Genomic DNA, 13,783 nt, shown 5'->3' with positions numbered 1-13,783 from the left:
TTGCTTTACTTGCTGTTTTCAATCCGGACATGTATGAGCTGTAGCTGACAAAGCTTTCACTGACTACAATGATTTTTGATGAATAGTGTTTGCATATGCACTTGAACAAACCTGAGCCATTCCTCAAAAGCATTTTCAATTACGTTCCTCTATACGTCCCAGGGGTTGTTAGGTTTTACGGACCACAGCATTGTCTGTCAGATGTCTTCCAACCTAAAATAAATGAATGCATGACATTTTTATTGGTTCGCAGCTAGCTAAGACTGCAAAGCTATTCTTATAAATCTTTCAAGAGCTACTGTCATCTCACGGAAAAGCCAAGTTGACTTTAGCTTCTTAAACTGTCACTGGTAGAAGGATGTTTTTAAGCTTTCCACTGACATGAAGGGGATTTGATAGACTGCCACTTTCATTCTCTCCTTACTCATTTCTTCATTTCCTTCATTACCCAACACTTTTTAGTTTCTTTGATTTTGTACTTCTCTCAAATTCTCAAAACCTCAATTGGTAAATAAGGTTTGCTGACCCCAAATGTAAATTCTAAAATATAATACAGAGACTTACTAGATATTTTCAAAAAAAATAAAATTCCCTCTGGTATTAAGTGATGTCTCAATGCCAGTTTCTCTGCATTTGTCAGTAATAACCCTTTTTACTCAATTTTAACTTAACTACTAACCAGCAGTATCTGTTTGAGAGGAAAAAAAGCAAATATCTAATATTGTTTGTTACAGTGAACCTCTGCATTTTGCTTGCATTAGGCACCTGGCCAGACCAGAAATACCCCAAAAATCTGGTCAATTGCATTGGGTTTGTGTTTGTGTGTGTGTGTGTGTGTGTGTGGGGGGGGGGGGTTTTAAACAAATTTTTTATTTATTTATTTATTTTTTTAATGAATGGATAAGTGAGGATAAATATCAAAACGGAAAAATTGAAAAAAATGAGGTTGGAGGGAAAAAAAGGGAAAATATTCAAAAGAAAGTCTATGAATCGGTGTGACTCCAGGGGTACCTGTATGAGGGGTTCACCATTGAACCCTCCCCCCATTAATAGACACGTAGTTGGGTAAATAAATAACGTCTGTATGAGCATATGGCAGTAGGCTTTCACTACTTTCCAAAGACTGCATTAATCAGTTGAGTCCAGTAATGTGTGTTCAACTGCTTTAAGGGATTCTGTCTCATTTTGGATGCTGTAGCTGTTGTCTTCTTTTTTTTTCGTTCTGCCAGCCACCAACACTCCTTTGTGGTGTGGACAAACCACTCTCTCCTCGCTGGCTATCCGCCTTACCACCTGACAGGGTAAATTTAAATGTGTCCTTCCTGTGATTGTGATCACTGTGCATTCAAAGTAGTGGTGGTGGTGTCAAATTCGCTAGTTGTATTGCCATCCCGTGTGGCCTTTCACCTCCATTAAAAAAAAAAAAAAAAAAAAAGAAAAAAACAAAAAAGAAATGGAAAAAAAAAACAGTCGTGGTAAAAGTGACATCTGTTTGGTGTGTGTCTTTGCTTACAACAAATTCCCATTACTCTTCCTGTTCTGTAGTTTTGTCGAATATGAAACAAATGATAACCAGTTCAATTTTTGTATCCATCACAGGGCCGTCATGGATTTGATTTATTTTTAACATTACAATTTCTCACACAAAAGGTCAAACACTATCAGTATCAACATGACAAAATTTCCCATTGTCTGTCAAAATGCTGTGTCTAGTTGGAATTGCCACTTCAACCAAACTTCAATGCACCAATAATTTCACGCCTTCAAATGAAAGTAAAATAGTAGGGCTCAACTGATCGTATCAGATAATAGTAGCCCTTTTCGAATTAATCATTGACTGAATTTCTGCTGATTAAACACCTATTTATTCAAATAAAACAGTAAATGATGTTCAGTGCTTGAGTCGCACAGAATTATTTCCTTGTGCAATTTGTCCTCTAGATCAATGGTCCCCAAGGCCCGGTCCGCAGACCGCTACCTATTCGTGAGGCATTTGTTACCGGTTTGCATAGAAGGAATGACCAGTTTTATATAATTTCCACTGTGTTTCGTTTTTGCATATCAAATGTTTTATTTTTAAAAATGACCGGGTCTCCTACCCTGCAACAGCTGCACATCAAAAATGACAGCCCAAGACTGCACAGAATGCTGCAGCTGTTCTGCTTCCGTTCACAGCTGATTCGCTCATGGCAGCGGCCGAGCTCAAAGAACAAATTATTTCATAACTTGATTCTTTTAAATTAAATATTTGCCAATGAAACATCACTAGACTGGATGTTGGTCACGTGATGCATTAAAAAAAAGTCAAACTGGCAAAAAAAAAAAAAATTCTTCAAAGCGCTTCAAAGGAGCCAGAAGAGACTCCAACCTCAAAGAATTTTTTTTATGAGTTGTATTTTTCATGCATTTAATATTTGTTTTTAAGGCACTCATATTAATTTTGTAGTGTGTGAGCATATAGAAATGCCACACCTACTCTAAACTGGTCTGTGCTGCGAAAGAGGTTGGGGAACCACTGCTCTCGATGGAGCTCAGACTCCATCCAATCCAAAAGCATCTTCCTTAAGACAACGTGGAGTTGTCCCAGTTATCGCATGGCCGTGTGCGTACACTTCCAATATTTGCAACAACAATGGCAGATTACCATGTTATCTTCATGGTGCAGAAGCTCCTGTGCATGAATTTCTTTTCCAGCAAAGGTTCTCACCATCAGCAGCAAGTGGATATGGTGAACGGTATGTACAGGTAATGCATGTTCTTTAACCAACTGCGTGTAACAGGAGAAAGTTTTGGCTATTTCAGCATTTGCATGACTGTGAACACAGCTTTCTTGAGAGGAGAGTATGGGGGACAAATCAGCAAATGTCAGTATGGTGAACAAGTGGTTAACACATCTGCCTCACAGGTCTGAGGACCGGGCTTCAAATAGATACTCCACCTGTGTGTAGGTTGCATTTTCCCCCCATGGCTGCGTTGGTTTTCTCGTGGTACTCCAGTTCCCTTTCACCTCCCAAAAACATGCACGGTAGGTTTGAATATGCATACGAATGGTTGTTTCTACAGTGCCCTCTGTAATTATTGGCACCCCTGGTTAAGATTTATTTTTTAGCTTCTAATAATATTTTTTTCTAAATAATATGGGACCTCAATGGGAAAAAAAAGAGAAAAATCCAACCTTCAATACAAGTGCATTTATTCAGTGGGGAAAAAAATCCCACATAAAGAAATAATTATTTGACATCAAATAATCTGTGTCACAATTATTAGGACCTCTGGTGTTAATACTTTGCACAACCCCTTTTTGCCAACAAAACAGCACCTAATCTTCTATAATGTTTCATAAGATGGGAAAAGACAGAAAGAGGGATCTTCAGCCATTCCTCTTTGCAGAGTCTCTAAATCATCCAGAGACTTGGGTCCTCTCCTCTTCAGCTCACCCCACAGGTTTTCAATGGGGTTGAGCTCTGGGGACTGAGATGGCCATGGGAGGAGCTTGATTTTGTGTCTGGTGAACCGTTTCTGTGTAGATTTGGCCATATGTTTAGGGTCATTGTCTTGCTGAAAGACCCAGTGACAACCCATCTTCAGCTTTCGGGCAGAGGGCAACAGATTTTGATTCAAAATGTCCTGGTATTTCAAAGCATTCATGATGCCATGCACCCTAACAAGGTTCTCAGGGCCTTTGGAAGCAAAACAGCCCCACAGCATCACTGACCCACCCCCATACTTCACAGTGGGTATGAGGTGCTTTTCAGCATGCGCATCTTTCGTGGCACGCCAGACCCACTTAGTGTTTGTTGCCAAAAAGCTCAATCTTGGTCTCATCTGACCAAAGCACACAGTCCCAGTTGAAGCCCCAATACCGCTTGGCGAACTCCAGACGTTTGCGTTTATGATTGTGAGTGAGGAAAGGTTTTCACCATGCATCTATCCCAAACAGCTTGTTGGCATGTAGACAACGCTTGATGGTTTATTTGGAGACTTTGTGACCCCAGGATGCTACCATTTGTTGTAATTCTGTAACAGTGAGCTTTGGAGATCTTTTGATTTCTCTGACCATCCTCCTCACTGTGCGTGGTGGCAAAATAAACGGGTCCTCGTCCAGGCTTGTTTACCACTGTTCCGGTTGTTTTGAACTTCTTAATTATTCCTCTCAAAGTGGATATGGGCAGCTGCAGATGAGTGGCAATCTTCTTGTAGCCTCTACCTGACCTGTGAAGGTCGATGCACATCTGCCTCACTTCTATGCTGTGTTCCTTTGTCTTTCCTATGTTTAAGAGTGGATAAGAGAAATAGCCTCTGTGTCATGTCATCTTTATACCCCAGGGGAAACAGGAAGTGATGAATTACAAATTAAATGTTCCTACATACTCTGGTAAACTACTGTATAAATGACAGAAATGCTTCAATTATATTTATTTCCTGGGAATTGTTAAGGGTGCCAATAATTGTCGAACAGGTGATTTAATGAAAAATAATAATTTTTTAGTCAGAGATTTTTTTTATTTTCTTACAATTCATTTGAGTTGAAGGTTACATTTTCCTAAAATTTTCATTGTGACAGTATTCTTCTGCAATAAACACTGAATTTATTTCAAGGCTTTTAACACATCTTAACCGGGGGTGGCAATAACTATGGAGTGCACTGTATGTGCCTTGCGGTTGGCAGGCGACGAGTTCAAGGTGTACTCCGTCTCACGCCCGGAGATAGTCGGGATAGGCTCCACTACACCCATGATCCTCGTGAGGATAAGCGCTACAAAAGCTGGATGGATGAATAAACAGAAGAGTGGGTCCTGTTTCTGTTTAACGCATCCTCTGTACATCATATATTTAAAATGCAACTCAGTCAAAGATAACATCTTTTGACATCTGAAGAAGGCGTTTCTGATTTTTATTTTCAAGTCATCTCTTCATGGGAAAGGAAATATTGGAGTAGAAGAAATTTGATTTAACATTAAAGGGAATCATGCATAAATAATGTTTTGCCAGTAACTTGACTCATTAAGTCGCTTATGTTCCGCAGATACAATATTTATGACCTAGTCTCTAAAGATAATTCATCAGTTAACTCACAAATATAAAAGAACAAAAGTTTGTAAAAGGGTCATTTTTTTTTCCCTGCCTGTATTTCGCATCTTTGTGGTAAGCATTAACGTACCTAAATGTTTTATCAGATTTTGTTTTTTTGCCAAATATTAGATTTGACATCATTGGCCTAAAAAAATCCATATTGGTCAGATCATATAAATCTGTATAACTTTTTATTTGTCAACGTAGCTCCTCGTCATTTTCGCTTTTTTCACTTAAAAATATTCATCAATAAGCTTGTCCAGGTCTAAATTCCAAGGGGTTATCCAGGTCGACATGATAAATTGGTGTCATTTCTCAATTGTTTTTTGGTGAATGTAATTATGGAGGTTTTTAGAGTCGTTTGAGGTCGTCATTCATTGTGTTTTAGAACATCCATTTGTCACGTTGCTATGTTTCAGAATTCCAGCCAGCTGAAGAAATAATTTCTCATTTTACCACTTTTAACTGTTATATGTATGAATGGAAGTCAATCAGGGTTGGAGATTGAGTAACTTATAGTGCATTTTTGTTCTTGTGACTATTGGTTAAATCCAGATTGTATGACCTTCAATCTTTGAGGTTTCCTTGTTTGAACATTCAAATTTTAATTTCTTGAAGGCTGTTTGACAATTCTTCATTTTTTCTCGTGTAAAAAAAAAATGTTTCAGGAGCTCTCTTAATCAGCAGGATTGCCTTCAGACCTTCCAACTTAATCATCTATTTGAAGATGTTGGTCTATTGTTAATGGGTTTAGACCTTTCTGTGTTGCTAAGGGCTAATCAGGTGCCAAGATCTCACTTGTGGTGGCTTTTGTGGTCATACAACTGAAACCAAAAATGACCTTTTGTTCAATTTTATGTATTTTAATTGCCTAACTGGGCTCATTGAATGCGAGGATGAATCTGCATAGTGTCAGTAGCCTGTGAAAGATTTCTGTTTTAAAAAAAAAAAAAAAAAAAAAAAGAATGACTTTTGCACAAAGCACAGGAGACTGCACTTTTTACTAAACAGAAAATACATTCAAATGTCTCATTCGCTTGGGAATTACGAATTGCCTCATTTTTAAAATACCCCCACTCCAACAAACGGATGCTACATCCAATGGACTCAACCTCGTTTGAGACAGATTTGTTGCTATGCTGTGCCAGACATTTTGGTAAAACAATTTATCACAATCAGACCAGCAGACATTTAAAGTCTGGGATACCCCTGACAATTTGTATCAAATGAAGGATATCTGTACTGTATTTAAAACTGTAATTGACTGCAGCTGTGAATAAATCTCCACACAAGGGATGATTGAAGATGCAGTGTAAGGTGGACCTCTGGTAATACTAGCTTGATACCAACTGATACCAACATTAGTGTTGCTTTTAGAAACTCAGTCCCAGACATGCTTATCTTACTGATTTTGTTTTGGCCAAAAAGCACAACACCGATTTTTATTTTATTTTATTTTTTTTAATATATATACAAATGAACACGCAAACAAGATTGTTGCATTCAAATGTTTGTTCTCAGAGATGCACATTAATACAGGGTTCGCACGCGGCCCTAAAAGTCCTTAAAAACCGCTAAATTTTCAAAGGTACATTTAGGGGTTCCTAAAAGTCCTTAAAAATCCACAAAAACCGGTCAAGCCTCTAAAAAGGCCTTAAATTTAAAAAAATCAAAGGGAGGACCTCTACCGCCTAAAAAATTATCTTTTATTTTTTAAAAAATAGCGATCTGTCTGGCGTCCAAAACAGCTGGAAATTGTCAACAGAAGTCACAGTGTTAACAACTTGTCGATTATTCCATTGTTTGTTTCCGTGGGAAGGTATTTCATTTCGTCTTCGTTACGAGGTAGCGTAGTTCTTTCATCCAACTTGTCTCATGGGGAAGTGCATTTTTCAATATGCTTGGGTTGAAAGTAAGGAGTTCGGGAGCTGGGTTCGTCGAGATCCAAAAGATCGGCACATGTTTTACTGTCATCTGTGCAAGCAGAGTTACCAGCTTGAAAAGATGGGCGTCAAAGCGCTGGAGTCGCACCGGAAAAACAGGAGACACGCTGATTTGGCGAAGACTCTCTCATCTTCCGTTGGTATGAATCTGTTTCTAAAATATCAAGATAGTGAGGCATCAACTTCAGGCAGTGGTACGAGCAGTGCATGCGCACTTACAGTTGTCCAGTCATCGACTTCAACCACCCGGAAGTCAGGCTTTATGAACGTAGTTCAATACACGAAAACGAACTCGTTAAAGGCAGAGATCGTGTGGATTTTAAAAGTGATCTGCAGCCATTACAGTTACAAATCTTGTGAAAATAATTTGAAAGTGTTTGCAGTCATGTTCCCAGACAGTGACATTGCTAAAAACTACCACTGTGGGAAAGGAAGACTTCATACCTGGCTCCATTTGGCATCGCTGCCCACTTTTCATCTCTACTGCCTCAAAGCCAAAAAAGACAGAATAGAGACTGGCATATCTACTCTTATTGAGAAGGCAGAAGAAAAGAGGAATCTGAGGTTTATCACCGATGCCAATGCACTCAGAGGCAGAGCAAAGGACAAGAGAGCCACTTTGACACCTCTGCAGCAACAAATAGAGGAGGCACTGGGTAGGCTCAAGGAGCGAGACTCGTAGGCGTGCTGAGACAGACATCAGTAGAAGACATTTGTGTATATAGTTGCAATTGTAGTTAGAATCTGTTTTTCTGTAGACTGTTATGTGAAGACATTGACAATGGTCATATCAATGAGAACTACCACAAGGGGCGACAGGTGATCACTGTCACAGGTACTGAGGTACTGGAACATTTGATGAACCAAGAATGGTTGATGGCACCCATTGGGTGAGTCTTTTTTCCTTACTCTTGATTTCCCACCATTGCCCTAAATTTTTCCGTGTCGGCCCTAAATTTTTCGTGTCAGCCCCTAAGAATGCCCCTAAAAAGCCCTTAAATTTTTTGGGTCAGACTGAGTATGAACCCTTAAATATCACCATTATAACGTCATCTATCAATCATCCCTCAATTTTCTTCTACTTAGCAGAGGTTGGGTTACAGGGGTTTTAGCAGCAAAGCCCAGACTTCCCTCTGCCGAGTCACTTCATCTAAGCCATTCCCAGCCCAGCCAGGAGACACCCTGGGGTGTCTTCCTGGTTGGACATGCCCGGAACACTTCGCCAGCGAGGCGTCCAGTAGCCACCTCATCTGGCTCCTCTTAATGTGGAGGCGCAACCACAAAACTTTGAGCAGCTCCCAGATAATATTTTATTGTTCCATGTGATTGTAAAATAAACACCGTTACCGATTCTTAATTACGATGACTATTTTAATTTTGATTTTGTGTCCTTTTAACCACTGGCAAAGAAAAATAAATCTCTGGAAACATGCTCCCTGAATTCTAAAATCTTGTTCAATTTTGTCCACCCCAATTGTTTGATAATTTTCTCTGTGCATTACACAGCTCTGCACTTTGCACTCATTAGTTTCTTGCCTGAGTCTAGACACAAAAATGTCACTACACATTAAAAGCGAGCACACCATCAAGAAGCCTCTGGTGAGCAGCTCCTCAGCTAAGGAAAGGAAGGGGAAAAAAACACATGGGTCATTTGAAGATGTAAATGTTAAGTTTTTGTGTTGGAGTTCAAAGCTCTTTTCAGTAATGTACCTCTTATTTACATGTACTGATGCAGTGAGTTCATGTTCTTGGCCCTCTGGTGCCACACAGTTTATTACAAGCTGCAATGTGGTTTCTTTCGATGTTGCAAATGTCTAAAACTGCATGACTGGTCCTGGTTTTTGCAATAGACAAGAGGATATTCCCCCATTCAAGCCTTAACAGCTTCTCCCTTCCGAGTCATTTATGTGCACACCACGTTAACAAAATTGAAATGGTTCCACACAAAGATTTTGCTGTGATCTTTTATGTCCAAGTATAAAGGTCAGCAAAAGATTAGGGCCCCCTTCACGAGGGATCACATCCTGTGTATAGTGAAGGACAAATCATTTCAATCAAGCAAGCATTTATCTGTGGTGGGGACCACATAAAATGTTAGTTAACCATTGATAAAGCTCATCTTTGTCTGACCAGGATTTCCACATTTCTGTCTGTTATGGCAGACCAATTGTGGGTATTAGGATAAGATATCCTTTATTGAACCCCAGAGGGCAAATCAAGGGACTTATTACAAACTGCGACCACAAGTTTTTATTTCCCAATTATTTGGTTTTCAAATGTGAGTGCATTGCTTTCCATTGTTCTCATTTTCTTAATGGTCTATTTATCTCTCTTGAATAAATTTGTCATGATTCAGGGATTAATCTATTTTGCAGTGTAATGTGCCAGTCATTCCTGCAGTGAATGGAAAACGGGATAATTATCCCTGAGGTAGCAGATGGAACACAGTTTGTAGCCTCAAGCAGGAAAAGCTGACATCTGAATAAATGTGCTCAAGTTGACAAAAACTCATATAAAAGCTTGAAGATCTTGTCTTGTGACTATAGTCATTTCGAAATTTAGCTTGGAATCGTATTCCTAAAATTGTGGAGAGCGCGTCATCCATGCGCAAAGTTGAAGTGTCATTCTACGATATCAAAGTGGTCGCCATATTGACTGCATCCTCTGTACGTGACGTCACCCGGAGATTCGCCAATGAAAACACGCAGTACACCTTAACTATGGGAGACAAACACGCCCCTTCCGACACGAAAGCTCTTTTTAAAAAGGAGAACACCACACAAAGTGAAATTACCGGGGCAATATTACACTATTGTTTCGAGCCATATTCGGATGATATGCAATCACGGCCAAGCCGCCTCCCATCCGATTCACTTTCGCGGCTCATCGTAGCCGGCCGGTGTGGCTCATTTTCGGCGCCGATGTGGCTAATCACAGAGCTGAGCCACGCTGCTTTATGGGGTTGTTCACAGCCGCTGCAGTATGCGATGAACAACACAGTCGAGCCGGGGCTCTTTACTGCATTGTTGTCGCACGCAGCTGAGTGAGGGAGTGCCAAGCTGTGCTGCTTTAGGGGGTTGTTCATAGCTGCCACAGTACGCGATGAACAACACCATCGAGCCGGGGCGCTTTACTGCGTTGTCGCCGAACACGGCTGAGTGAGGCAGAGCCGAGCCGTGCTGCTTTAGGGGGTTGTTCATAGACACCGCAGTATCCGATGAACAACACCGTCGAGCCGGGATGCTTTAGTGCGTTGTCGCACGCGGCTGAGTGCTGCGTTGTCGCAGCGTTCTTCAGAGCTGCCGCCGTCCAGGAGCCCATGCACTTCGCTGGCGAAGCAACGCAGCAGCCCGACGCGCACATCGACACATTTCGGATCATTTGTTGTTATGAGAGACGGATTACGTGGTCCGCCCCAAGCAAAACCAGAGCCGTGTGGCAAAAAACAGAAGACAACCATCAAAATGGATCACAGAATAACCAGAATGGCAAACGCTGATCCAACGATCAGATCCAGAATGATCAAAGGCAATCTGGATTTACTTGTAAGTACTGTGACAGTGAGAAGACATCTGTGGAAGCTAATCTATTTACAAGAATCCCCCACAAACTCCCTCTGTTAAAAAAAAAAAAAGGCACGTACAGAAGTGGCTACAATTTGCCAAAGAACACATCAACCGGCCTAAAGAAAAATGGAGGAGCATTTTGTGGACTGATGACTCAAATTGCTCTTTTTGGGTCCAGCGGCCACAGACAGTTTGTGAGACGACCCCGAAACTCTGAATTCAAGCCACAGTGCACAGTGAAGACAGGGAAGCATGGTGTTGCAAGCATCATGATATGGACATGTGTCTCCTACTATTGTGTTGGCCCTATTTATTGCATACCTGGGATCATGTATTGGTTTGCATATGTCAAAATACTTGATGAGGTCATGCCGTTGAAATGCACTAATAAAATCCACTTCTCTTGATAGATCCCTTGTGGAGGACGACGACACGCACATGAAAGTGGCTCTGGGCTACGGTGATATGGGCATCTGTGCTCACCTTCAGGCATCAAAGACTGGAAACACACGTTTTTTCACAAGCAACACACACAGCTCAGTGGTTCTTCAGGTGCGAGGTCACTTCAATCTCGTAGCCTTAACCTTGTGATGAGAACCGGAATCTATGTTTAATTTCATGATTCACAGCCTTTTAAAAGTTGTGAAGGATTAAATACTATATTCCAGGGTTGTTCACAAAGGAATTGTATATTCACACAACTAATACTCATTGAACATATTAACATGTCATCTTGCTGTTGTAGGGATTTGACCAGTTGAGGATAGAGGGACTGTTATGTGATGTCACTCTAGTGGCCGGTGATGGCGATGAAGCATTCCCCGTACATCGAGCAATGATGGCTTCATCCTCCGACTATTTCAAAGCTATGTTCACAGGTGGGTCACAAATGACTCAGAACTTTTGTGCGTTCTTTTTCTCGTGTGATTTGTGTGGGGGATGTGCATCGGTGATTCATTTAAATGGCTGGGTAATTTTTTTTCTTTACTGTCTTCTCAAGTAAAGCATTTTTTTTCCATTATTCACAAAACACACGATTTAACACAGTATCAGTTATGTCAGTTGTTCCAGTAAGAATGTCCTCATTCATACATCCCACACTGTTGTGAGAATCTGAATGGCAAATCACGAAGAATTAGAAGCAATAATGTTCCTGTTGCAGAATTACATGGACCGAATGACAGAAGCATGTTGATCCAATTGTAGTCGAGCATCTATGCATACCTGCTAATGTCAAAATTTAACATTCTTTCATCATGTTTACAGATGAAAATTGGAGAATCAATACTTTTACAACACATACACTCAATGGTCACAGTATTAGGTGTCTTGTGTAGAACATTGGTGCATAATATTGATAGTTTCTAATTTTTTGGTTGAGTACAGTATTAACAAGGACTCTTGGTATCACGTAACAAGGCATAAAATATCTAGATTTCTTACGTTCATGAGAAATGTTTTTTAATAGATTTGATAACGTGGATATTGGATTCATTTCTAAAATACAGCTCTTTGGAATTCAATTTGGTCTTTAATGTAAGTTTTTATCCTCTATCCTGAAACATCACAAGGATGCAGGTGCTCACATATGTGTCAGTCAAATAATATTATCTGTTAGTTGTTTGGCAGAATCTACTTTTTGGTTATCCGCTGCTTTGTCCTGATGCAGGTGGAATGAAAGAACAGGATTTAATGTGCATCAAGCTCCACGGAGTTAACCGAATAGGCCTGAAGAAGATCATTGACTTCATCTACACAGCCAAGTTGTCGCTTAACATGGAGAATCTGCAAGACACACTTGAGGCTGCCAGCTTCCTACAAATCCTTCCAGTATTGGATTTCTGCAAGGTCTTTCTCATATCTGGGGTAAGAAAATATGCACACATAGTGCAGTCCTTTTACCTTATTCAAATCTAGAGTTTTTGTTTTCAATACTCTGAAAGAGTAAAGCACTTCAGTACATTCCAGAACTGTTTCATGAATGAAGAGGGCACATTGAACTAGTATATTTGCCTAATTTCTCATTGATTGAATTCCCTGAATACATTGTGTGTAAAAATTCCCAAATTTAACGTTTCTTTTGGCTTCTATTCAACTTTTATGTTTTGTATTGGCAACCTTCTGTGCATATTAACAATCGTCTCTCTTTTTTCAGGTTTCCCTAGACAACTGTGTCGAGGTGGGCCGCATCGCCAACACATATAACCTCACAGAAGTGGACAAATATGTCAACAATTTCATATTGAAAAACTTCCCCTCTCTTTTGGGCACTGGCGAGTTTGTCAAGCTGCCATTTGAGCGCTTGGCGTTTGTGCTGTCCAGCAACAGCTTGAAACATTGCACTGAACTGGACCTCTTCAAAGCCGCTTGCCGCTGGCTACGTTACGAAGATAGTCGCATGGACTGCGCCTCGAAGCTCATGAAGAACATCCGCTTTCCCCTGATGAACCCCCAGGAGCTCATCAATCATGTACAGACAGTGGACTTCATGCGCACAGACAACACATGCGTCAACCTTCTCCTGGAAGCTAGTAACTACCAAATGATGCCCTATATGCAACCAGTCATGCAGTCAGAACGGACAGCCATCCGCTCGGACAGTGCCCACCTGGTCACACTGGGCGGCGTCCTGCGGCAGCAGCTCGTGGTGAGCAAGGAGCTACGCCTGTTTGACGAGAAGGCACATGAATGGAAAGCGCTGGCACCTATGGACGCACCTCGCTATCAACACGGCATCGCAGTCATTGGCAACTTTCTCTATGTTGTGGGGGGCCAAAGCAACTACGACACCAAAGGCAAGACCGCAGTGGACACGGTCTTCCGCTACGACCCTCGCTACAACAAGTGGATGCAGGTGGCATGCCTTAATGAGAAGCGTACCTTCTTCCACCTCAGTGCACTCAAGGGACACCTCTATGCTGTTGGTGGAAGGAATGCGGCTGGGGAGCTCGGTGAGTTTTTTTTTTTTCTTCTTTCCCACATTTTTCTTATATCAAGAAATGGCAAAATGCATGATTAATATTCCATGAGACAAATGGGAGTGAAATGGACTTTTGTGAAAGAAGGTGGGTTAATAAGCTAAGTTGAATCAATAATCATAGCTTAATACTGGGTTTTCCCTACACTTTTGCTGTGTCAACGACCCTTGACCGAGCTGAGAAAATTTCGCGTTTCCTGTTCATCGGCGAGGAATGGATTCCA

At 40.9% G+C, this 13,783-nt stretch overlaps 1 protein-coding gene across 4 annotated transcripts in view; it reads left to right on the top strand.

Moving 5' to 3' along the window:
• klhl13 (kelch-like family member 13) overlaps positions 1-13,783 on the top strand; it is a 38,371-nt gene that overhangs the window by 8,601 nt on the left and 15,987 nt on the right. For 2 of the 4 annotated variants that reach the window (XM_061803635.1, XM_061803636.1), the window contains exons 3-7: positions 1,230-1,301; positions 10,993-11,134; positions 11,328-11,460; positions 12,252-12,448; positions 12,738-13,533. In XM_061803635.1, coding sequence (XP_061659619.1) covers positions 1,230-1,301; positions 10,993-11,134; positions 11,328-11,460; positions 12,252-12,448; positions 12,738-13,533 — 1,340 coding nt within the window. The remainder of the gene's footprint in view (positions 1-1,229; positions 1,302-10,992; positions 11,135-11,327; positions 11,461-12,251; positions 12,449-12,737; positions 13,534-13,783) is intronic. The other 2 variants (XM_061803637.1, XM_061803638.1) reach the window with 1 other exon arrangement.

Source organism: Syngnathoides biaculeatus, chromosome 18 (genome assembly GCF_019802595.1).
Source record: "Syngnathoides biaculeatus isolate LvHL_M chromosome 18, ASM1980259v1, whole genome shotgun sequence".
NCBI lineage: Eukaryota > Metazoa > Chordata > Actinopteri > Syngnathiformes > Syngnathidae > Syngnathoides > Syngnathoides biaculeatus.
This window is presented reverse-complemented; position numbering and strand designations above follow the sequence as displayed.